Genomic DNA, 20,670 nt, shown 5'->3' on the forward strand with positions numbered 1-20,670 from the left:
ACCATATCTTAATGCAGATGGTACAAGACCCCCAGCATGTTACGAAACATGAGCTGAACCGGTTGCAGAAGAAACAGGGAAAGACATTGCTCTTAAGGAAAGGTGAACTGGACAGGGTGTGAAGAAGACCTACAGATAAACTGAATGCACATTTATACAACCACATGCTAAATGAAAAGATGGCTCCTAGTGTCAAGAAGATTAGAAACTTAGAAAAAGGCTAGAAACTTAGAAAAAGGCTAGAAAATTAGAAAAAGGCAGGCATACACAAAATAAAAAAGGTCTAAAAGTTGATCCTTAAAGAGAATTCTAGTTTAGTTTCTTTTCAAGTTTAGTTTTCTAATTATTTGGCTTTCCACTTCTTGGGCTTTGGTTAAAAGCAAATAAAACTGTATTAATTGGACAGCATTTGTAATTTATGAACACCTTCATGATACTAATAAGGGGTCCACTCAGTTTCGTTGTATATTTTTTATGCTCCTGAATCAGTCAACAAAGCAGAAATTAAGACCAGTAACTAATAAATATTAATTACGTTTCCTTTTTACTGGTACACACATTCTTATTAATCAAAAGTTACAAGTTTTGTTGACTTTACTCATCATCCCACCAAGTCTTGCTTCTGCCTGCACTCTTTCTTCCCTCCATGTTGCTCTTAAGCGATGTCCGTACTCTGACTGCAGCTGCTTTGTTTTCTCTCTCACTGGGTCGTCCAGCAATTTTGTCTCTACCTGTGAAACCACGCTCCTTATGGGACCTGAAAAGACTTAGGTCTCCATTTTTAATTGTCTTTTCACAATTTCTTTCTTCGGGTCTTGACAGCCTGTTACCGTCCTCTCTTGGTTTATGATTTGTCAGCCCCCTGACTCTATAGTTGGTATTCTCTCTTTGTGCATGCTGTTGGTGGAAGCCACCGTGCTTCCTTATAGGAACAAACTTTAATGCCTCCTCCCATTTTCCTGTGTCCTTGGCAGTGAGCATGATGCGGATCATTTGATCCAAAGTCAGATTTTTGGCCCCTATCTCCCAGTGGAGGAACTCATCCAGGGGTAAACGGGCAGTAGCCAGTTTCAGACGCTTGGCGTTGGCCAACGACAAGCCTGACTGGATTGACCGGTCCACCATAGCTCCGATGATGTAGACCTTGGAGTGGTCAAAGTTGCGGAGAACATTGGGGGAGTCTGCAGTGAGGTAAACAAGCTTTTCACGAGGGAATAGATCAACATGCTGACGGTGAGTACTGGTGATGAACAGCCTGTCCCAGGCCTCGGCACCATACCGACTTAACAGTTCCTTCTTGTAGGCTCCATCTGGCAGCAGGTTGCAAAAGTGGAGGTGGAAGGGCTCAGTGGCACGGCGGTTCCATCCTTCCACCTCCATTAGTTGGGTCACGGTGTTTTTTAATTCCCGACTGGACATGTTAGAATCAAAGCTCATGTCAAACACTAGCGGCTGGCCAAAAAGCATGGCCTGGGCACTTCTCCAGGCCAGCAGTTTTTCAAGGGAGCGGTTCCAAAACTGAAGGAGGAACGTGTTTTTCAGTTCCTGTCCTATCTGTTCCCCCCCATCCTCTGCATCAATGTCCTCTTGTTTCTGCTCCAACAAGGCTTTCTTTTCTGCATTCCTCTGCTGCCGTTTCTCCTTGTTGGCCCTTTTGTGGCCCTCTTTGATGGCTAGGTACTTCAAGTACTTTTTCCTGGCGGACTTGGTTGGGAGCTCTGCCAGAGTCTGAACATCTTCATCTGTCATCTCTTGAGGCACAAACTTCCCAGCTTGCCGCCACATTGCAACCAGGTCCCGAGTTGCCTCAAGTGAAGAACTAACCTTTAAATCATCTCCTGGCTCATCGAGATTTTCATCACCACTTGCTTCCTCCTCATTATTGTCTTGTTGTTTCTCCTCTACTGCGACTTTTGATCTCATAACAGATTTCCACTTGTCTAACTCTATGGTCTCTGTTGCTTCTAAATCATCTGTTTTTGTTCGGAGGGCATCCTTCCACACTGCCCTTCCACTATTGATGTGGCGGGAAAGGATGCATTTAGTGTTACAGGGGACACTGCTCACTGGGAGAAAACTGATGACATGCCTCTTGGTAACACAGAATGTCACAACATTCCTGCCTCTGGAGACATCAAAAGTAACGTGCTTGGCAAAAAGCCGTAACATCGCGAAAAACTATTTTTAAAAGTATCCGTTTCTAACGTGACAAACAAAAACTAGGGAATATACAATTATCACTAAGGGATTATCACTTTGTCTTCAATAATTCAAATAGAACAAAATATTTTACCGACACCTCCCTATTTTTCTTCCATCGTCGTTGAAAACTAGCTGCATCCTCTGAAATGTCTCAGATCTAAGTTCGGTTCACTTGCTTGGATGTGCATGCGCCTAAATGTGTGGAAAGGTCACGTTGGTGCAATTGTGCAACACTATAAAGTGTCATGACGAAATGACACAGCTTGTCCGTTCTTAAACGTTTGTCCAGCTAAATATAACAACAATGTTTATACCTATAATGTTTTATTTGAGTTTAATACCATGTTTACTCATTCATTATAACATAAATTTAAATAAAAAGTTTACTTTAGCGTTAACTAGATGATGTTTCCAGCGGATATTTTACAGTGTCGTACAGCAACAATGACGTCATTTCTTCTCGATAAGAGGGGAAGTTGATGTTATTTATTACACTGAAAATGAGTTTGTTTTTGCCTAAATTAAATTGTAAGAAGGACATTGATGATGTTATCAAAGGCGTCGCTGAAAAAGTCGTGGTTTTGCGCTTTGGAAGAGACGAAGACTCAGTTTGCCTTCAGCTTGACGAGATTGTAAGCAGGAACAACAATGGTAACGTTATCAATCAATTGGCTGCTGTGTTAGTGTTCTGCTTTTGCAAATCTGTCATGTATGGCTTCTTCTAGCTTTCAAAAACTGCCCACGACCTGAGTAACATGGCGTCCATCTACATTGTTGATGTAGATAAAGCTCCCATCTACACAAGATACTTTGATATTAGTTACATCCCCTCCACTGTTTTCTTTTTCAACGGGCAGCACATGAAAGTCGATTATGGGTGAGTGATATGATTTTCACGTCTTACACTGGTAATTGTGTGATAAATAAATAATAGATTCTCTTTTTGTAAACAGGGTGACTTTCATTATTTTCTATTTGTTTTCTCAACTAATGGAAAATAATGAATGATAAAACAAAAAAGGTTGCAAATCAAACTAAAAAAGGAAACAGATGTGCATGCTGTATTAAAGAATAGTGAATTGTTACTTGTTCCCTTTCAGATCCCCAGATCACACCAAGTTTGTCGGCAGTTTCAAGACCAAGCAAGATTTCATGGACTTGATTGAGGTCATATATAGAGGAGCTATGCGGGGAAAAATGATTGTTCAGAGTCCTATAGATCCTCAAAATATTCCAAAATATGATCTTCTATACCATGGAATTTAGATTCAAAAACCCCATTCTGCATCTTCTTCAGGTGATTGTCTGACTGACTCAGCCACTACTAGTTAATTAACTGACAAAAATAGCTAACATTGTACTTGGAAGCACAACATTAAACTCTGCCTGACAGAATTAACACTGTTGGGCAGTGTTGAAGAATGTGGGTCCCAATTTCATTAGACAGTTTTCATTAACACGAGGAACATGGATGCAGAGATAGTTTACAGTGGTTTCACAGTGTTTTACTGATTAACAGTTATCATGTCAAAAAAAGTTATGCGACAACACTGTGACACAATGAAGAAAAAGATGCAAGAAAAGCAAACTCAGAATACACTACTGAAAACTCTGAAAATTTGCTTTTTCAGATTTTTATAACTAAGTAAAGGACTCACAGAAATTCGGCTTTGTGAGGAATGGAGAATATGAACAGAAAGTTTGCCTTTAAAGAACATGTACTCAGAATATTGTTTACCTAAATATCTGGGAAATACAGTTATTTCATGTTGGCTTTGACTGGATGGAAAGAAATGTGTACATATATTTGAGATCTCAACTTTGTTAACATGTTACAAATAGAACAAATACAATGTAATGGGCTTTGTTAAAGTTGTTGTACTTCTCATTATGTTTGATAGACAAGGTGTACGGTTTAATAAATTAGTTTCTACAACTGATTCCGCTTTTTTCCTGGGTAATGTTTCTGATGTTTCTGTCTAATGTTTCTGTTGCAAAACACCCATTCTATCAGCCAACCAATTTACAGTGTACACATTATGCTGTTAAAATATAGTTGTATATTTTATTGTGCACAATAGGGTTTTCCCACATATTGCAGCAACCTTAGCAACCTTTTCTTATTTTTTACACATTTGACAACTGAGACTGTGGGAAAAATATGTCTGGGTCATGTTAGTATGCCTCGTCATGCAAGCATGTTGCAATATGTGTTTCACTCAGTTTGAAGGAATTTCACATTTACCAAATATTACAAGCTTTTGCCAGTATAATGAATTATGACACAAAAGCACCACAACTTCCAAAATTAAAGCCAAAATTAACGATTTGTTAACAGGTTGGTTTTATTAAAATGCATTACTTTTACCTTTGGATACCTAAAAAAACAGGCAACTATATGTAATTTTTGGACAGGTGAATTAGTTCAGCTGTACATCTTCAGAGATGTAACCTAGAATCTTAGTGTCCCTGCTTCAGTAATAGCTGGTGTGCAGAGATGTCACTTTCTTGGTGCTGGATCTTGGTTTCAGTCAAAGAAGGTATCTTTACTTGGGTAGGCTGACACATGTTAATAATACACAGATAATATGCATCCATGCCCTGTATGTTTGTTTTAAATGCTAGCACAGGGGGTTGGAGCTGCCAGACAGGAGGTCTGGAGGAAGACTAAAGAGGAGGTTTATGGATCTAATGAGAGAGGACATGAAGGTAGTTAGTGCGAGAGAATAGAATGCAGTGTATAGCGTTAATAAAATCTAGAAAAATGTGTCACCATTCACATACTCTGCCTGACAAGATTTGACGGGCTTTTATCGTGAAAAACAACGGCACAGGAACTGTTTGTTATTCCGACGGAATAGAGCCGGAAGTAAAATAGTAGCAATGGCAGCGACCTTGTGTTGAGCATGGTGGTGAACAGTTTAATTATTTAATCACGTAAAATGCTTGTATATCATCCACAAAAAGTGACATTTTGCTTTTCGTAGTTGTCCTTTCGAAGTTACCATCATGATCTCCCTCATCAAGACTGCTGTAGGCGGATTGACGGGTATCTGCAGAGCCCACGGTCACTTAAATGGTAACAGTAGTTTGCTAACGTTATAACCTAATGACAATTAACTATAAATATTATAATATTGATTGAGTATGAGATGTGCATATTTACTGGTTTATAGTCGGGCATAGAGCACATACATAATTTGTTTGCCACCCGGAAATATCTGTTAAATGATATTTAGATAATATCCTCCAACTTCTACAGGACTAATGTTACGCTATGCTAAATGATCAGATCAATGGACAGAAAAAAACAAATGCAGTATTGTTACTATTGTTGCAAAAATTAAAAGCTCTTTAAGTAAAGTGAAGATGCTCACAAAGATAATAGCAAGGATAGCTTTTATTTTATTATTTTTTATTTACTTCAGGGGTCTTCCTTACAATATTGCAGGATGAGGGTGAATCTGAACCAAAAACTGTATAGTACAGTAACAAACAGTACTTCATAAGGAGTTTAAACTTAAAGCACGACAGCACCATAACAGTAACCAAAGTAACCATAACAGATCTTACAAATTTAGGCTAAGCAGGTTTATATTAGCAGTAACACATGCGAGTTTTGGGTTATTTTGAATTTTACTACAATAAGCCATAAATGCTTCATCTACTTTTTGTTCCGCAGGTCCATTGAACAGCCACATGAAAGTCCTAGCTGCTGGGTTGAAGACGTATGAAATTCCTCCAGACTACAGTGGTAATCATTTAAATTAAGTAATTTTGCACTTTTATCCAACTGTCATTTGTTTAACAAACAGGTTTTTAGTTCTAGATATATGCCTTTTAACTAAAAGTAAAGATTTTGCAGTCCACTTTGAAAGTATTACATCAGTCTTGGCCTTTGTTTCTGTAGCCTTGGTGTCTTCCCTTCTGTCTTGTTAGAGTCATGTTTACCTATTTAGACTTATGATAGTAGGTTTCTAGTTCCTCAGTTTTTCAGTTTCTTATTTCCTGTTAGTTTTCCTGGGTTTACTGGCTCCTTTTATTTACAGCTATTCTTTTTTTTGTATTGTTTTGTGTGAAAGCATTTTGTTTGTATGAAAAGTGCTATATAAATTAAGAGTACTTGATTGACTGATCCAAATCGACTTACAAGTAAGGAAGACACACCAGAGGCAACTTAAGGTGCATTGTCTTGCCCTCCTCGCCTTCTTAAACATGTGGAATCGATCCACTGACCCTGTGGTTCATTGACCCCCGCTCTCTTTAGCTGAGACATGGCCACCCCTACATTTTAGGGGAAATAACATCATTGTGTGTGTGTGTGTGTGTGTGTGTGCGTGGGCATGTGTACCTCGGGTCTCTGTGTTTGATCTACTCTTTAATCTTTGTTCAAGTCAGCTAAAACTGTATGTTAATCTTGTTTACGATTTCTCTTAAAAACATTTTTCAAATTTCTAAAGATGTGGTGCTACCAGACAAACCCAAACTGAAGTTTATGAACAAGGTGCCTAACCTTAAAAAGGCCAAGAAGGAAATGAAGAAGCTGCGGGACATCCAAGGTCCAGCAAGAGCAGCAAATTTCTTTACTACAGGACAGTACGCTATTGTGGTCAGTGGAACTTTTTGTGTAAACTTGGCTTTAACATAAAAATTGATATAATCTTTATGAGATCATATTATACAGCCTTTACAAGAAAGATATGATTACAAAAGACTTTGTTAGGACTTATTTCCAGTGTGCAGTGTGATTAATCACAGCGTGACTTTTTCCTGTTTCTCTGCCTCTAACTGACAATTAGGCCATGGGAGGGGGCTATCTCCACTGGGGTCACTTAGAGATGATGCGTCTAACCATCAATCGCAAGATGGATTCACGGACCACATTCGCTCGCTGGCGCATCAATTCCCCATATAAGCCCATTACACGTAAAGGTCTAGGGCAGCGCATGGGTGGAGGCAAGGGAGCCATTGATCACTATGTGACGCCAGTTCGTTACGGCCGTTTAATCGTGGAGCTGGGAGGAAAGGTGGAGCTGGGGGAGGTTGAGCAGATCTTGACTGAAGTGGCAAAAAAGCTACCCTTTCCTGCCAAGGTGTGATGACAGATTTATACTTTGTCTATTACTTTCTTAATAATTGTAAAATATTTTTTAAATATTTCACTTAGAGGTACAATGTGCAACATTTATCATTTATTTTATCTATAAATATACTCCAACACTTTTTAATATGCAGAGAGCTTGTTTTAAAAGCATTTTAAGTGATTTTTGTAACTACCTAAAGGGCAGTGCAGAGTGGTGGAGCGTAACGAGCGAAGCAAAGCTGTATCAGAGCAGGGAGAGGGAAGACTATTTAGAGCCAAAGACTAATTCTGAATCTTATATTAGCGCAAGCTTTACTTGCTTGATTTAATATAATTAGTAATTAAAGTATTAATTAATTTAATAAGTACTGAGGTCTGAGGTGGTTTTATAATGGGCCAGATTTGCTAAATCTGCATCATTGGTTTGCAGATAAACACCTGTCTAAAACAGTTTAATATAAAATTTGAACATTTTAACCTTTATACTTGTAATATTTCTTGTAGTACTGTTATTTGAGACTACAGTTATTTTAGTCAGAGGTGTACACCATAGCATATAGTGGCCCAGAATGTTGGGTAGTTGGAGTTCGTAGAAAGTGCAGATGAAGACTCTTGGCTAGATTTCTACAACTCAGTGGAATAAATACCCCAATGGATGGGGTGAATGTAAACAAACTTAACAACAATGTAACACATGCTACACATTGTATTTATAATTCTAGCTCATCTTCATCGGCACACAACCTTTATTGAAATTCGGCAAAATTTAAACCTAGCACTTTGGCTTTTTATTTCATTATTTGCTGGAAATTGCTTTATCGTTTTCCCATCATTACCTATATGTTAAATATTTTATTCCTGTACATTTATTTCAGGTAATGAGCAGAGAGAGCCTAGAAGCCCTACAAAAGAAGCAGGCTGATATGGAGCAGAACAATCAAAATCCTTGGACCTTTAAGCAGATAGCACAAGGCAACATGCTAGGTATCAGAAAGGTGCTTAGCCCTTTTGACCTGCACAGTCATGGATGCTTCACGGGCAAATTTCATATCCCAGGAAGGGTGTGACAGGCCTAAAGGACAAAAATTGATAGAATATAATACTGAAACATCAGACCACACCCTTGAAGATACAAACACAATTTTGGAAGTTTCTGACTTTCAGTCATATTCTATATATTCACTAACGTTATTTTTTGTTTGTTTGTTTGTTTAAATGCCAGCTGTACTAGTTAACTTGGACACTTTGTTAAAAAGATGTTTTCCTTTTTTTGGATTAAAAATAGAATATAACTCACTTGTGTATATTTTTTCTTCACATTTAATTTATTAATTTAAATGTGTTTCTATGTAATCGTCTGAAAAAGTCAAAACATCTCTACATATTTCACTAAATTAGGAACAAATAAAACACACCCTTCACACCGTTTACACCCGTAACACCCTTCCATTCGAGAAAGGGTGTGACAGGTCTAAAGGACAAAAATTAATAGAATATAATACTGAAACATCAGACCAAACCATTGAAGAAGCAAACACAATTTTGGAAGATTCTGACTTTGAGTTATATTCTATATTTTCACTAAGGTTATTTTTTGTTGTTTGTTTGTTTAAATGCCAGCTGTACTAGTTAATTTGGACACTTTGTTAAAAAGATTTTTTTCCTTGGATTAAAAATAGAATATAACTCACTTATGTATATTTTTTCTTCACATTTAATTTAATAATTTAAATGTGTTTCTATGTAATCGTCTGAAAAAGTCAAAACATCTCTACATATTTCACTAAATTAGGAACAAATAAAATACAAAGTAGTGTTAACCCTCTTGATTGCAAGTCGTATAATAGATTGAATGGAGACCATCTATTTGTGTTTTAAATTCACAGATGAATTAATGAACTGACCTACAGGCCCAAGCCCAGGGGCCCATGAGGTCAGAGGGCCACTCTGAATTAAGGAAGTGCTAATATTTCTTGTTAGAAAGAATTCTGTTAAAAGACACCACAGGAATGCAAAGAAAACACAAATTATAAGTAAAAACACACTAAATTACCACAACATTACCGAAATGAGACAAAAGGATGGTGACAAAGTGACTACTTCTACAAACTTGTCAGTTTGTGTCTCTGTCAGCAGTTTGGGGTCATTTTCTCATTTTCTATCGATGTTTAAGGTGTAACAGGATTTTAGGTTTAATGAATAATTTAAAATGCACGACTGTTGTTTTGTTGCTTTCATTGTAAAAAGTAAATAAATAAAAAATGAATGAGCAAAACTTAAATTTAAATACAAATGAGTAAATAGCCTAAAGCAGGACGCCAATCACAACTAAAAGAATGATACATTTGAGATTCTGGGCATCCAGCAGCCATCAAACAGGGTACATCATTATCTCCCCTCCCCTTAGCTGCGACACAATTAGATAAAAATGTAATTTTATTCAAAGATAATTTGGAAATAATTTCTTTGTTTCTTGTTTTTTTAACAGTCAATGTATATTATCTGCACGCTGCACCTCTACTTGAAATTAGCTCATTGTGTTTTGGCTCGTAGTTCACATTTTAATAGCTAATACATAAAATATAGGAACTCCACTATCCAGATATGAGACAAATTATTTTTCTTTTAGAGAATCCATTTTTGTTTGAAAATCCAAACCGCCCGAACAAACGGATTTTACTAAGTGGTTTCCGTCCAGCAACTTGGGTTGTTTTGTCCCTACGTTGCACCTGACAGGTAGCTTTTTGTGCTAGACTTGAACTAATCCTTCCATCTGGCATTAGTTCATTTTACGGAATGCAAATGTTTTACCACTATGTCACTGATATAATTTGAGTCATGGAAATATATCTATATGAACTCTATCTGCTGTTTGACATAAAAAGTGATATTATTATATACCTGACCTGCTACACTTTGGCAAACATTCTGGCTTTTATACACATGCGCACAATGGGCTGAACTGTTCGAAATTGGTAGCGCGAAAAGTAGTTTCCCTGTCGAGAAGATGTCAAGTAGCGATTTTGTAGGCGATGACGAGATCATTTTAACTTTTAGTGTCTGAAAGGTCAAATGTGGGGTTTGTTTAATTGGTGGTGTTTTTAAACAAAGAGAGCCTATGCTTATTGAATCCCCATTAATGTTCGATTAGTTTCTTGAGCTTAGCCAGACGTTAGTGCGTTGCGTTTAGCGTTAGCTAACGTAGCCAGCTTAGCTAGGTTAATTAAATTATAACCTTTATTTAGCTAGTTAGCCATTTCCTTTGTCGTTAAGTAACCGACACTAACGTTAGCACTCAGATATGAAACCTGTGCGAGGTTCTGACCAATCCTCTACTTTGAAAAGCAAAAGAAAAACCGGTAAGAAAGCGAAACCAGCAACCGTCTTTCAGGTAAGACCACCGTTAGCTAAACGATGCTAAACGACGTCGACTCCACATTTATCACGACTTGTTAAACGTTCCTGACTATTAATAGTTTTTTTACTTTAGGGCCAGGAGCGCAGTGAAAGTAACAATGGCAAGAACAGCGTCGTAAAACCACCACGGAAGAGGAAAGGTTAGTTAGAAGTGTCTTTCAGCAATGTGGTCCCACGTTGATTCTCTAACGTTATTCAGCAAACTATAAGACTTGGACCACAAAGCAAATCGTGGACTATTGTAAACTTCATGTGTTGCTCTTCATTGTGCTTTGAATAGCGGAAGGTTCACCATCTGCCCCCAACAAAGCCAAAGGACAGGAAAACTGGAAGCTGATACCCAGATCCTCAATCACTGCTCTGGAGAACATAATGGATCTGTCAATACTGTGAGTTTCACTGTGTTCATTTATAAATACTTTTATTCTGTATGGTGATGGCAAAACGAGACTCCTCCTGTATTGAGCGTTTGCTGCCATTTGTATAGCCAAAAAGTATTTTAGTTGAAACCCTGATGGGTAATGGTAAAATAGTTAGAGAAGCTAAGTTGTGAACACTTTTTATAGCACATATTACTGACATGCTGCATTGCTACTGCTGAATCTAATAAGCCTTCTAACCATTAATTGGTATGTACAGTACCAGCTCAACTCTGTTCAATTCTGCTTGTCTTGCTGTGTTTTCTACTGCAAACATGGTACCAGCTGTTTGTCATGCAGTGATATCACTGTCGCAGAAAAAAAGCGTGATTATGACGATATGCTGTTCTTGACTATCAGTATATGGCTTTGTCACAGCCAAAAGACACTTTTTGAAAAAACTGGGTTGTTTACCATTCATGAAATTTGTTGAAAAACATTAGAAGAATGAATTATGAATAATACTAATAACTACTTTTTTTTCTGTGTTACAGATCAACTCTCGCATTGAGGCGGACAGAGAAGAAAGAGAGCCAGGAACATCTAAACACAATAAAAAGAAGGTCAGCAGTGAGCCAAATTTTTTAGATGTAAATAGATGGCCTTTTTTATTTATACACTTTCCCAAACTTTTTAGGGTCCTTGTTCTGTGTGCACAGCTCAAAGTGCCAGAGCAGAAACAAAAAGATCTGGAGCATTCTACTCACCGCTACCAGGAAGAGACCAAGAAGTCAGTGGTCGGCAGGAATACTTTGAGCACCCTTGAGGTGAGAAAGTCTTGGGCTTGGTCGGATAGAAGAAGAAAATCAGTTCCAGCTCTAAATGCAATAAACCGCATTGTAATTCAATACGTAATTATATGTATATATGTGTATATAACTTGCTTGTTTAGATGAGTTTTAGTAAAACTTCCTTGAACAAGGCATAATGTATCTGTGTAAGTAAATGTAGTTGTTTATGTAGTATACATAAAGTAAAAGGCATCTGTACTTGTATTTCATGATGTCATAGTGGTCTTGTCTTGGTTCCAGGAAGACTTGAAGGCTGTGGTCAGTGCTCTGGAAAATGCAGAGGAGCAGGCTGTATCTCTACAGCACACATGTAATACACTCAGAGACCAGGTGGAGGAGGAGGAGGAACAAGCTAAAGAGGTGTGTGAAACTCACGCTAGCATACAAAAAACAAAAAGCTAAGCAACTGTGTGCCCTGTATTCCGAAATGTTGGGTTATTTTTCTTAATCATGTCTAGGGTTGGACATTTTTATTTTAAACAAATAAAAATTTGTACTTGGTATGCTGAAGTTATGATTTTTTTAAGCTTCGAAAATGGTTACCTTTTTGTTACTGTTTTATAGCTGCTTCTAGTGTTATTCTTTCCAGTGTTTAAAATATGTCGTGTAAGAGGTTTACAGCCTGGCTAATGATAATCTTTTGTTAATATTTCACATATAACCCTTCTTACCATAGAAAAGTGTGTAGTTTAAATGAAACTGTTTTTAATCGTGCTTAGGCTTGATTAGACAGAACAAAGAATTGTCTAAAATTGTAAATCATTTTAACAGAAAAAAATTGAAATTGCCATACGGATACTAAAACCAACACTGAATCTTCTCTACTCACATTTAGTTAGTTGTCAATGACATTTTCATTGAACGTAAGCTCTGCACAACAACCTTTCCTCATCTGGGTAATGCTATTCTGTTTGCTCAGCACAAATAAGTAAATGAAACTTTCAAAATGCGAATTGCCTGTGATCAGTCAGCTTTAATCTTCTTTCTGTGCAATTGTGTTGCTAAACTACCTGCATCTGCATTCTGTGGGAGACTGCTGCCTCATACTGCCAAAAGGAGCCTGGTCTGTGATAAAATGAAATAAACCTTGAGCTTAGTATGAAGCAAAATAGTTTGTATTGTCATACCTAACAACCCTAACCCTGGGGTTCTTGGACAAATGCTTTACCAACTGAGCCACAGCCACTCTAAATTGGTCATATTACCCAGCCCTAGTTGCAACTACAGCCTCAACAATACATGGCCAGGTCATATTGAATGGGTTGCAGGCCACAACAGAAGAGGGAGATGCGCTGCAGATATAGCAACAAATATTTATTTAATTGGATGACAAAAAAAACAAGCACGCAAAAGTCAGTATCAGTAGTGTATAAACATGTATGAACACTTGAGTGTGTGTAAGGCAGGTATTATAAATGGATTACAAATATAGGAAGCAACACTTTGGGTAATTTAAGCCAATTGCAGATGCAAACCACTTCCTTTTTTCTTCCCCTGCCAAAACCCACTAATAATTACATGACCACTACGCTGATTATGCAGTTTGCCACAAAACACATCTGGTTTATCATACCTTCTTCATGTACACCAGCATTCCTATGTGCTTGCTATAAATTTGCTCTAGTATTTACATATTATTTGTTGTAAAGCAAACACGGTCTGCAGAAGAGTTTAAACTCAGTTTTTTAAAGATGTTCCAATCAAGAGCCTGGGAAGGGAGAATCCAAGGGTTCTTGTGTTTCTTAATTGTGAACATTGTGAATCTATAGAGACAATTTTAACAGGAAATACATGTTGCTTAAAATTATTTACAGATTCTTTTTTTTTTTTTTTTTTTTTAAATGAATTTATTTTTTGTTACACTTATCAGTAAATAGATGAAGGTGCCTTACATAAAGCAACGCAAGGTGCAGAGATACCTGTAGGTAGGTGTTTTGGATGATTATTTCATGGTGAAGTTTTACCAGTGTTGTTACTATTGTAGGGTGTGTTATTGATGGCCAGAAAAAACTTAACTGCTCATTTACATTACCATTGCACAGATATACTGCTGTGGCAGTTTAACATAAAGTACTTATGGACAAAGTTCAGACGGCTTCTTTCAACTGCAGCAGTGTTTGGTCTTTCAGAGGGGAGAGGGTTAAAGAATGTCTGTAATCGCTGACACACCTTTTAGATTTGTATTAATCAGAAATTATTTCAGTCATCACTAAACAAACAATAAAGCGTGAAGCTGCTCTATGACTATTTTCTACACTTTAGCAACACTCACTTTAGTAACATTCACACGGCAGAAATTTGACTGACACCTGCAGCTCATGTCTGTAAAAGGTGATGAAAAAAACAGGGTGAATGCGTTGTTTGTAGCATGGATCCATGTTATTAATGCGTCATGAAGTTATGGCGAAATTTATAAGCAGGTAGGACAGCATCAAATGTAAAATGATCTCTGGTTCACTTAAATAGTGAAAATCACAGACCCTAAGAATAAAAACACTGTGTGCAGCGCTACAGTGAAATACGTTTTTTCACCAATCTGTGTTGGGGTGACACACATAAATCAATGTTTAGGAAACACTGCAGACAGTCACATTTATTTTTTCCCTTGCCCAAACATAAAGTTTACTTGCCCCGCTCAAGCAGGTGTAAGTGTTAATTTTGAGCCCTGAGTTAAAGCCCTAGTGTGTGGTGCCTCTTTAAGGTACAGAGAAATATTCAGTCAGCTGTTTGGACAGCTTTGCCAATACCATTAGTCCCACAACAATCACCCAAACATCTGTTCACTGATACTGATTATTAGTTTAGTGTCCTTTCGCTTGAAATAAGCCGATCTTTATTATTATTCTGATTACATATAAAACTCACAGTTTTGCATTCAGTCTGATATATCACCTAAATGCCTTATTAATGTTGTTTGACTGAAGTTGCTCTGCACAATACTTTAGTTCTAGATTTGTTTTTGTTTTTTTGGTAGGTAGGGAAAACCTGACATAAGAAGTAAAGGGCTTCAACACTTGAAGAAAAGCCCATGTTGAATGTACGTTTGATGCAAGATTAGAATATAATTTTCTATAGAATATAATGTTCTATTATGTATATTGCTCTCTGGAATGATGGATACCTTGTAACAGAAGTGGTAGACTGCATTTCCCAACCCAAATTTCAGCTTGTTTGACAAAATTTGTCTAGACATGTCTTGATACAGTTGAACAGTGTGGTGAAATGTGGCTGAAATAAGTTGCGTAGGATTTAACATTTGACAGATCTTATGCCTCACAGTACATTTAGTATGATCTACGTAAACTGAATAAAACAGATAATTTGTTGGCAAGTTTTTCATCCACCCCTATTGTGACAGACAGAGATAATGAAATAAAATTCGACCTTTTCTTCCTGTGCTCACACAGATTTTGCAGATAACTAACCAAGCAGTTCTCAAGCTCCCCCATCTTCCTCAGCAAAAAGATGAAACAACCTTAGAGGTGAGCTTTAGTGGCATATAAAACATACTTATCACAATATCATGTATTTGCTTGATTTAATTCTCTTGCACAACAGCTGCTCACTAACTATTAAAAGGAATTCATATTGCTCAATTCCTGTTTTTGTGAATAAGCTGTGCTGTAAGGTCCTTACTAGGCAGTTCCTCTACAGGAAAGTCTTGGTATGCTTTCTGTTTTGCAACATTTTTGTAATATTGTGAAAAAAGCCTTTCATGGTATGGTCTTATGAAAGGCACACAACATGTAACATCTGTGGTTCTACATTGTCTGGGCAGATCTTAACAACTACAAAAACAAAACAGCTGTTTTGTTTTAGGGAGTTACTGCTGCACATTTACTACAAGTAGCAGTAAATTTGTTTGTTTTCTTCAGGCTCGGATTAGACACAGTATCCCGAGCGGTGACACGGAGATCACTGCCCAGAAACTGGGAGAAATCCTGCAGAAATCAGAAGGCAACCAGGATGCCTGGGCACTTCTTCGAAAGGGACATGTCATACACATTGATCAGTTCTTCAACCCTGGCTTCATCCCCATCAGTAGGGCATCTTGTTCGGAGGAAACCTAGATATAAGTTCTGTAAAAATGTATAAAGCTGCACAGATGTAAGAAGTTTACAAGTGTCCACACATTGGTGTTTGAGTAAATGTAACTTAATCTTGATGTTACTCACTTCCACTTTTTATGATTAAAATATTTGCAACATTGCTACTAACACTATTAGTAGTATTAACAATATACTGATCAGATTACTTTAATAGGTATCTGTTGATACAGATTATGATCAGATTCCAACTTGATTTTAGCCATTTTACAGTATATGTTCATTAAAAAGGTATCAGACACATTTGAATGACAGCTTTATAGCTTAGTCAAAAATCCTTTACTTTTTAAGAGCTACCTAATCCAAATGTTGAAGGTCCTGGTTGAAAAATATTCAAGCTCAATTATTGACCTCAAAGAATAACTGGGAGAATCTGACATGTGTAACTGATATGAGGGGATGCTCTACAGATAAAATGTATCTCTCTGATACTTTATAAATGAAGTTGTATTTATTACACAATTGTTAAGTCTGAGGTTTTATTTAGGAATAAAATCATGCATTTCAAAACTCATACATTTCAAAAGTCATACATTCTTAAAACATTAAATTGTAAATGAAAATTATAATAGAAATTTGCACTATGAATATTTTCTTTAGATGCAGTTAATACTTTACTAGAAAAATACTATGTTTATTCCTCTGATACTGTAAAAACTTTGCAAATAACAATTCTGCATACTGTAGCTATATATAAAGTGAAGGCAAAATGCACTAATGTGGAAAGAAAATTAAGGTATAGATTGCGTTACAATTTTATATTTTCTTTTACAGCGTAATAACAGGTGCATTTTCAGAAATAACAAAAAAGCTGTGTATAAAGTCCTGGCATGGATGCAGTTCATCAAGACACATTCTGTGGCACAGAAATGGGTCGACTTCAGCTCATTTACCAAATACCATGAAGGTGTTTTCTATTTACAAAATGTAGACAAGATTGTTCATGATTTTGTTGGATACCCTTCCATCAAAAAAAGATGTTTCCCACAAATTAATTTAACAATTTGAAATCTAACTAAAGTATTAGTTAGTAGTAACTAAGTATTACTATACAGTTAAAATCTAAAGTAAGTAAGTCAGAGTTTGAGGATGAATTGGATTACTCGCCTGCTGCATATGTATACTGAGGATTTACAGCAATCCTGTTACAATCTTGTTACTTGTTACAGCTCACATTTCAATGGGGTGTAAGCAATTTGAAAATGGATGAACAGTTAGGACATTTTACATTCAAAGGAAGAAAGAAACAAACTTATTAATGTACAAATCCTGCCTAATGTATAAACTACCTAAAGTTCACATCTCTTGGCTACATCTGTGAGTTTTTAAGTGACTTCCTTCGTATGGATTCTGTAGAGTCGTCATTGAAAAGCCGTTCAATAGTAGAGACAAGTGAAGCTTTTATAGCACGACCTAATCCTCGGGCAGCAAACACATAGAGTACAGGGTTAAGAGCACTCTTTATGTACACTAGGAACAGTGAGATGTATATGCCGGAAACTGCTCTTTTATATAGAGCATCCTGGTGTGGTTTTTCTATAGTCAAAGCCCGCAGGAACCGACAAACAAAATAGGGCACCCAACAAGTAAGGAAGAGAAGCATGGTGACAAAGAGCACGTGGTACATCCTCATCATCCTGCGGGCAGTTGAAGGGACAGAAGAGGTCGGGGTTGAGGGGATTATTTGTTGTACTGTGACCAAAACGGCTAGATTACTTCCGAGGAACACCAGAAGGGGCAAGATGAAACCTGTTATTGTTTCTGTAACAAATAGCCCCATGTTGAAGCCCCCACTTTCCAGGCAATGATATGTACCATTATGTTCCATTAGGATTGTGGTATGGAAGTATGGAGCAGACAGAATGATGGCTGCAAACCATAAGATGCCACAGGCCAGAGGAACAGCCCAGGAGGGCCGTCGCAGTCGGGCCCACACAGGCCTTAGTAGACACATGCATCGTTCCAGAGACACAGCGCAGAGAAGGAATGCAGAGGCATACAACCCTAATCCTCGCAGGAACATGATCAGCTGGCAAAAGACCAGGCCAAATGGCCAGCTGTGGTTGTGAGCGATGTAGCCCAACATGAGGGGAGTACGTAGGACCAACACCAGATCAGCCAGTGCGAGATTCAGGACATAAATACGGAAACTGTTGGCAGCGCGTGTCTCCTCAGTGCTGCCTCTGCGCACCAGGTGACGATGATTCCGCAATCCAAGTGCCCAAACCACCAGCCCATTCAGAGGTACACCCACCTGGAGGAACCAAATAAAGCAGGCAGCCATTAGAAAGTAGTTTATTAGTGTAACATTTGGCAAAGTGTTTGTTTTTGCTAAAACGGCCAGCAGCCTAATAAACTAAAGATAGAAATACAAACGATTTGTCTATCAGCACCTCTATGTCACATTTCGACGTGATCGACAACCAACAGATGATCGAGACTCTTATTACCTACAATGCAACCTTTTTGTTAATATTCCCTATGTGCAGACACAGCATGCAACATGTATGGCACAGACAGGCTCTGGAGCTGTGAAGGATTTCTCACCAGGAAGATGAGCACAGTAGCTGTAATTTCGACTCCTCTGATTGCTTCGTTCTCCCAAGAGCTGCTCGAATTGTGAGGGCTAGTTAGAGGCTTGTTCAGCGGGCCAGAAAACTGGGTTCCATTAATATGAGCCATTGAAGTGATGTCAACGTTGAAATGAGCTGAAACACAGTAAACATGGTCTTACTGATAAACAATGTCACTGTAAGTTTTGGCATTGGCAAAGAAAATGCAACACACATAATTACATAGTAATGCAGAATGAATAAAGTTGCTAAAACTTAGACAAGTTGATGTCCAAATCACTCATCAACATGACACCATACCACACACTTCCTTCCTTACATTTGCTGACATTTTTTTCACTGCTGAGAAATCCTGTGTCTCAACTATAAAATTATGTACACTAAATTCTGAGCAAGAAAGCAAGTTTAGTACTGCAATTTTCCATCATTATTTCTGCCAAACTGTAACACAATCCCACTTGTTTTTATCAAGAAGACAATGAATTTAAATTGTGTTGCATTTGATTGCTAGAGATATAAACTAACTTTAACTACTGCTCACCTCTAGTCTAGACCCTCTCACAGACCAAAGGAAATCCAGAGTTTAGCCACCTAAACACCTGCTTTTGCTCACTAAACGTGAGGTAATTGCCCACCAATTGATGTATTTTTATTTTATTCATCCGACATGATTAATAGGATGCACACTAAATACTTGTTTGTGGTTTCATATTAGCAATAATGATAAAGAGAAAGGAATCAGATTTTTTCCCCCCTGCACCCATTGCTGCCGCAGGGCCCAGTGTGAAGGTACATCTAGACTGGGCCTGTTTGTGTGCAGCTGGAATGAGAACGGCATGCATGCACACACTCCTGAATTAAGGAACACACCTCATTTGGTCTACACAGCAGCAGTGCTAACCTGTGCCAAAGCTACTAATAATAGCTGTGGTTCTGTAGTTAAGAGCTCATACGGTTCAGCTCTGTACAATCCACAGTAACTAAAACGATTTAAACCGTAATTTAAGGTCAGATTGGAAATGCTGCATGTAATCAATTAGATGTTAGTGTAAAAAAAAATGTGATTCTTACCTCCTTTATTTGTCGTGTGTGGGAGAGCCAGCAGGAGATAAAGAAAAGGTGTGCCTGCTGGCTCTTAAATGAACAATCATGTCCTCTCTCTCTCTCTCTCTCTCTCTCTCTCTATTTCTCTTTCCTGTGAGTGGTTGCAACACATAGAGCTATAAACCTATCTTCACATCACAAGCATTAACGTTTCCGTCGTATTTTCTTGAGTAAAATACCATTTCCTTTGTATCCAAACCACTATTATCTATTCCTGTGTATGAGTATCTTGAAAAATATAAAATAGCACAGCTCATGTTAGGTTTTAATGTGACTGGGAAATTGTGCTCTCTAATTTACTTTTTTATTATAGACAAAATCTTCAAATTATCTCACAAAGTTAACTAGTTAAAGCTAGAATATTAATTCAGTGATTTGATTTGCACCTAGCAGAGGTTGAGTTAACGATGTTGTACTTGTCCAACATTCTAGACACCTAAACCACCATTACACATCATATTTACCTTAGCTTGTTTATATATTAGTTTATTTTCATCAGTGATGCCATCAGTTGCAAATCTGAGGAAGGTCTACATGGCATCATCATAGCTCTGTTTTTTAACAGTGGAAAACATTTTTAAAACTCGTTTCAATGTTTGTTTTTATGGTAAATGGCCACTTTTATGTAAAGCGCTTTACAGTGTTGTTTGGGCAAGTCACCCATTCACACACACACACACTCTCAAACCGATGGCTGTTGCTGCCATGCGTGGCGCTAACCTGACCCACCGGGAGCAACTTGGGGCACTTCGACATGTAGCCCGAACGTGGCCCAGAAAACAACTGGAGTTAAAGTTATGAACTTGTAACCCCTTTTAGACATAGGGAGACCCATATTACTTTTTATACAGTCTGTTGAGTTTTTTAAATTATAAATTGATATATTGGCCATTATTTGCCCATCAATCTGCACTCATCTGCACCAATGCTTTAATACAATGATGTGCAGGGCTTGGTGTTCTACTCAGAGGGTTT

At 37.7% G+C, this 20,670-nt stretch overlaps 5 protein-coding genes across 5 annotated transcripts; 3 read left to right on the forward strand and 2 right to left on the reverse strand.

The window, feature by feature from the left end:
• Nucleotides 1–464: 464 nt before the first annotated feature.
• Nucleotides 465–2,423, reverse strand: trmt10c (tRNA methyltransferase 10C, mitochondrial RNase P subunit). Its single transcript, XM_067496193.1, has one exon. It carries the CDS (start codon nucleotides 2,167–2,169, stop codon nucleotides 595–597), a length of 1,575 nt encoding a protein of 524 aa, XP_067352294.1. The 5' UTR covers nucleotides 2,170–2,423; the 3' UTR covers nucleotides 465–594.
• Nucleotides 2,424–2,637: 214 nt separating this feature from the next.
• On the forward strand, nucleotides 2,638–4,142 carry txnl4b (thioredoxin-like 4B). Its single transcript, XM_067496198.1, has 3 exons — nucleotides 2,638–2,834; nucleotides 2,928–3,079; nucleotides 3,303–4,142. Exons 1-3 carry the CDS (start codon nucleotides 2,682–2,684, stop codon nucleotides 3,466–3,468), a joined length of 471 nt encoding a protein of 156 aa, XP_067352299.1. The 5' UTR covers nucleotides 2,638–2,681; the 3' UTR covers nucleotides 3,469–4,142.
• A 913-nt stretch (nucleotides 4,143–5,055) lies between these two features.
• mrpl16 (mitochondrial ribosomal protein L16) lies at nucleotides 5,056–8,581 on the forward strand. Its single transcript, XM_067496202.1, has 5 exons — nucleotides 5,056–5,281; nucleotides 5,885–5,956; nucleotides 6,663–6,811; nucleotides 7,002–7,295; nucleotides 8,161–8,581. Exons 1-5 carry the CDS (start codon nucleotides 5,212–5,214, stop codon nucleotides 8,350–8,352), a joined length of 777 nt encoding a protein of 258 aa, XP_067352303.1. The 5' UTR covers nucleotides 5,056–5,211; the 3' UTR covers nucleotides 8,353–8,581.
• Nucleotides 8,582–10,225: 1,644 nt separating this feature from the next.
• cenpq (centromere protein Q) lies at nucleotides 10,226–16,977 on the forward strand. The gene is made up of 8 exons (XM_067496201.1): nucleotides 10,226–10,676; nucleotides 10,776–10,842; nucleotides 10,983–11,091; nucleotides 11,616–11,684; nucleotides 11,759–11,888; nucleotides 12,153–12,272; nucleotides 15,320–15,394; nucleotides 15,788–16,977. Exons 1-8 carry the CDS (start codon nucleotides 10,587–10,589, stop codon nucleotides 15,980–15,982), a joined length of 855 nt encoding a protein of 284 aa, XP_067352302.1. The 5' UTR covers nucleotides 10,226–10,586; the 3' UTR covers nucleotides 15,983–16,977.
• LOC137122943 (C3a anaphylatoxin chemotactic receptor) lies at nucleotides 16,734–19,792 on the reverse strand. The gene is made up of 3 exons (XM_067496199.1): nucleotides 19,663–19,792; nucleotides 18,566–18,726; nucleotides 16,734–18,272 (listed from the first exon to the last, which is right to left on the reverse strand). The coding sequence occupies exons 2-3, from the start codon at nucleotides 18,698–18,700 to the stop codon at nucleotides 17,328–17,330; spliced, it is 1,080 nt and encodes a 359-aa protein (XP_067352300.1). The 5' UTR covers nucleotides 18,701–18,726; nucleotides 19,663–19,792; the 3' UTR covers nucleotides 16,734–17,327.
• Between the last annotated feature and the right edge of the window lie 878 nt (nucleotides 19,793–20,670).

The sequence above is a fragment of the Channa argus genome, chromosome 2, assembly GCF_033026475.1.
Source record: "Channa argus isolate prfri chromosome 2, Channa argus male v1.0, whole genome shotgun sequence".
Lineage (NCBI taxonomy): Eukaryota > Metazoa > Chordata > Actinopteri > Anabantiformes > Channidae > Channa > Channa argus.

Bases quoted from the DNA above. Each gene is read 5' to 3' on its own strand.
- cenpq (XM_067496201.1), top strand. From the start codon at position 10,587: ATGAAACCTGTGCGAGGTTCTGACCAATCCTCTACTTTGAAAAGCAAA. The intron at 11,685-11,758 runs GTCAGCAGTGAG...CAAACTTTTTAG, and splicing joins CTAAACACAATAAAAAGAAG to GGTCCTTGTTCTGTGTGCAC. The intron at 15,395-15,787 runs GTGAGCTTTAGT...TGTTTTCTTCAG, and splicing joins AAGATGAAACAACCTTAGAG to GCTCGGATTAGACACAGTAT.
- mrpl16 (XM_067496202.1), top strand. From the start codon at position 5,212: ATGATCTCCCTCATCAAGACTGCTGTAGGCGGATTGACGGGTATCTGC. The intron at 5,282-5,884 runs GTAACAGTAGTT...TTTGTTCCGCAG, and splicing joins AGCCCACGGTCACTTAAATG to GTCCATTGAACAGCCACATG. The intron at 6,812-7,001 runs GTCAGTGGAACT...ACTGACAATTAG, and splicing joins CAGGACAGTACGCTATTGTG to GCCATGGGAGGGGGCTATCT.
- txnl4b (XM_067496198.1), top strand. From the start codon at position 2,682: ATGTTATTTATTACACTGAAAATGAGTTTGTTTTTGCCTAAATTAAAT. The intron at 2,835-2,927 runs GTAAGCAGGAAC...GGCTTCTTCTAG, and splicing joins GCCTTCAGCTTGACGAGATT to CTTTCAAAAACTGCCCACGA. The intron at 3,080-3,302 runs GTGAGTGATATG...GTTCCCTTTCAG, and splicing joins CACATGAAAGTCGATTATGG to ATCCCCAGATCACACCAAGT.
- trmt10c (XM_067496193.1), bottom strand. From the start codon at position 2,169: ATGTTACGGCTTTTTGCCAAGCACGTTACTTTTGATGTCTCCAGAGGC.
- LOC137122943 (XM_067496199.1), bottom strand. From the start codon at position 18,700: ATGGCTCATATTAATGGAACCCAGTTTTCTGGCCCGCTGAACAAGCCT. The intron at 18,273-18,565 runs GTGAGAAATCCT...TGGTTCCTCCAG, and splicing joins CTACTGTGCTCATCTTCCTG to GTGGGTGTACCTCTGAATGG.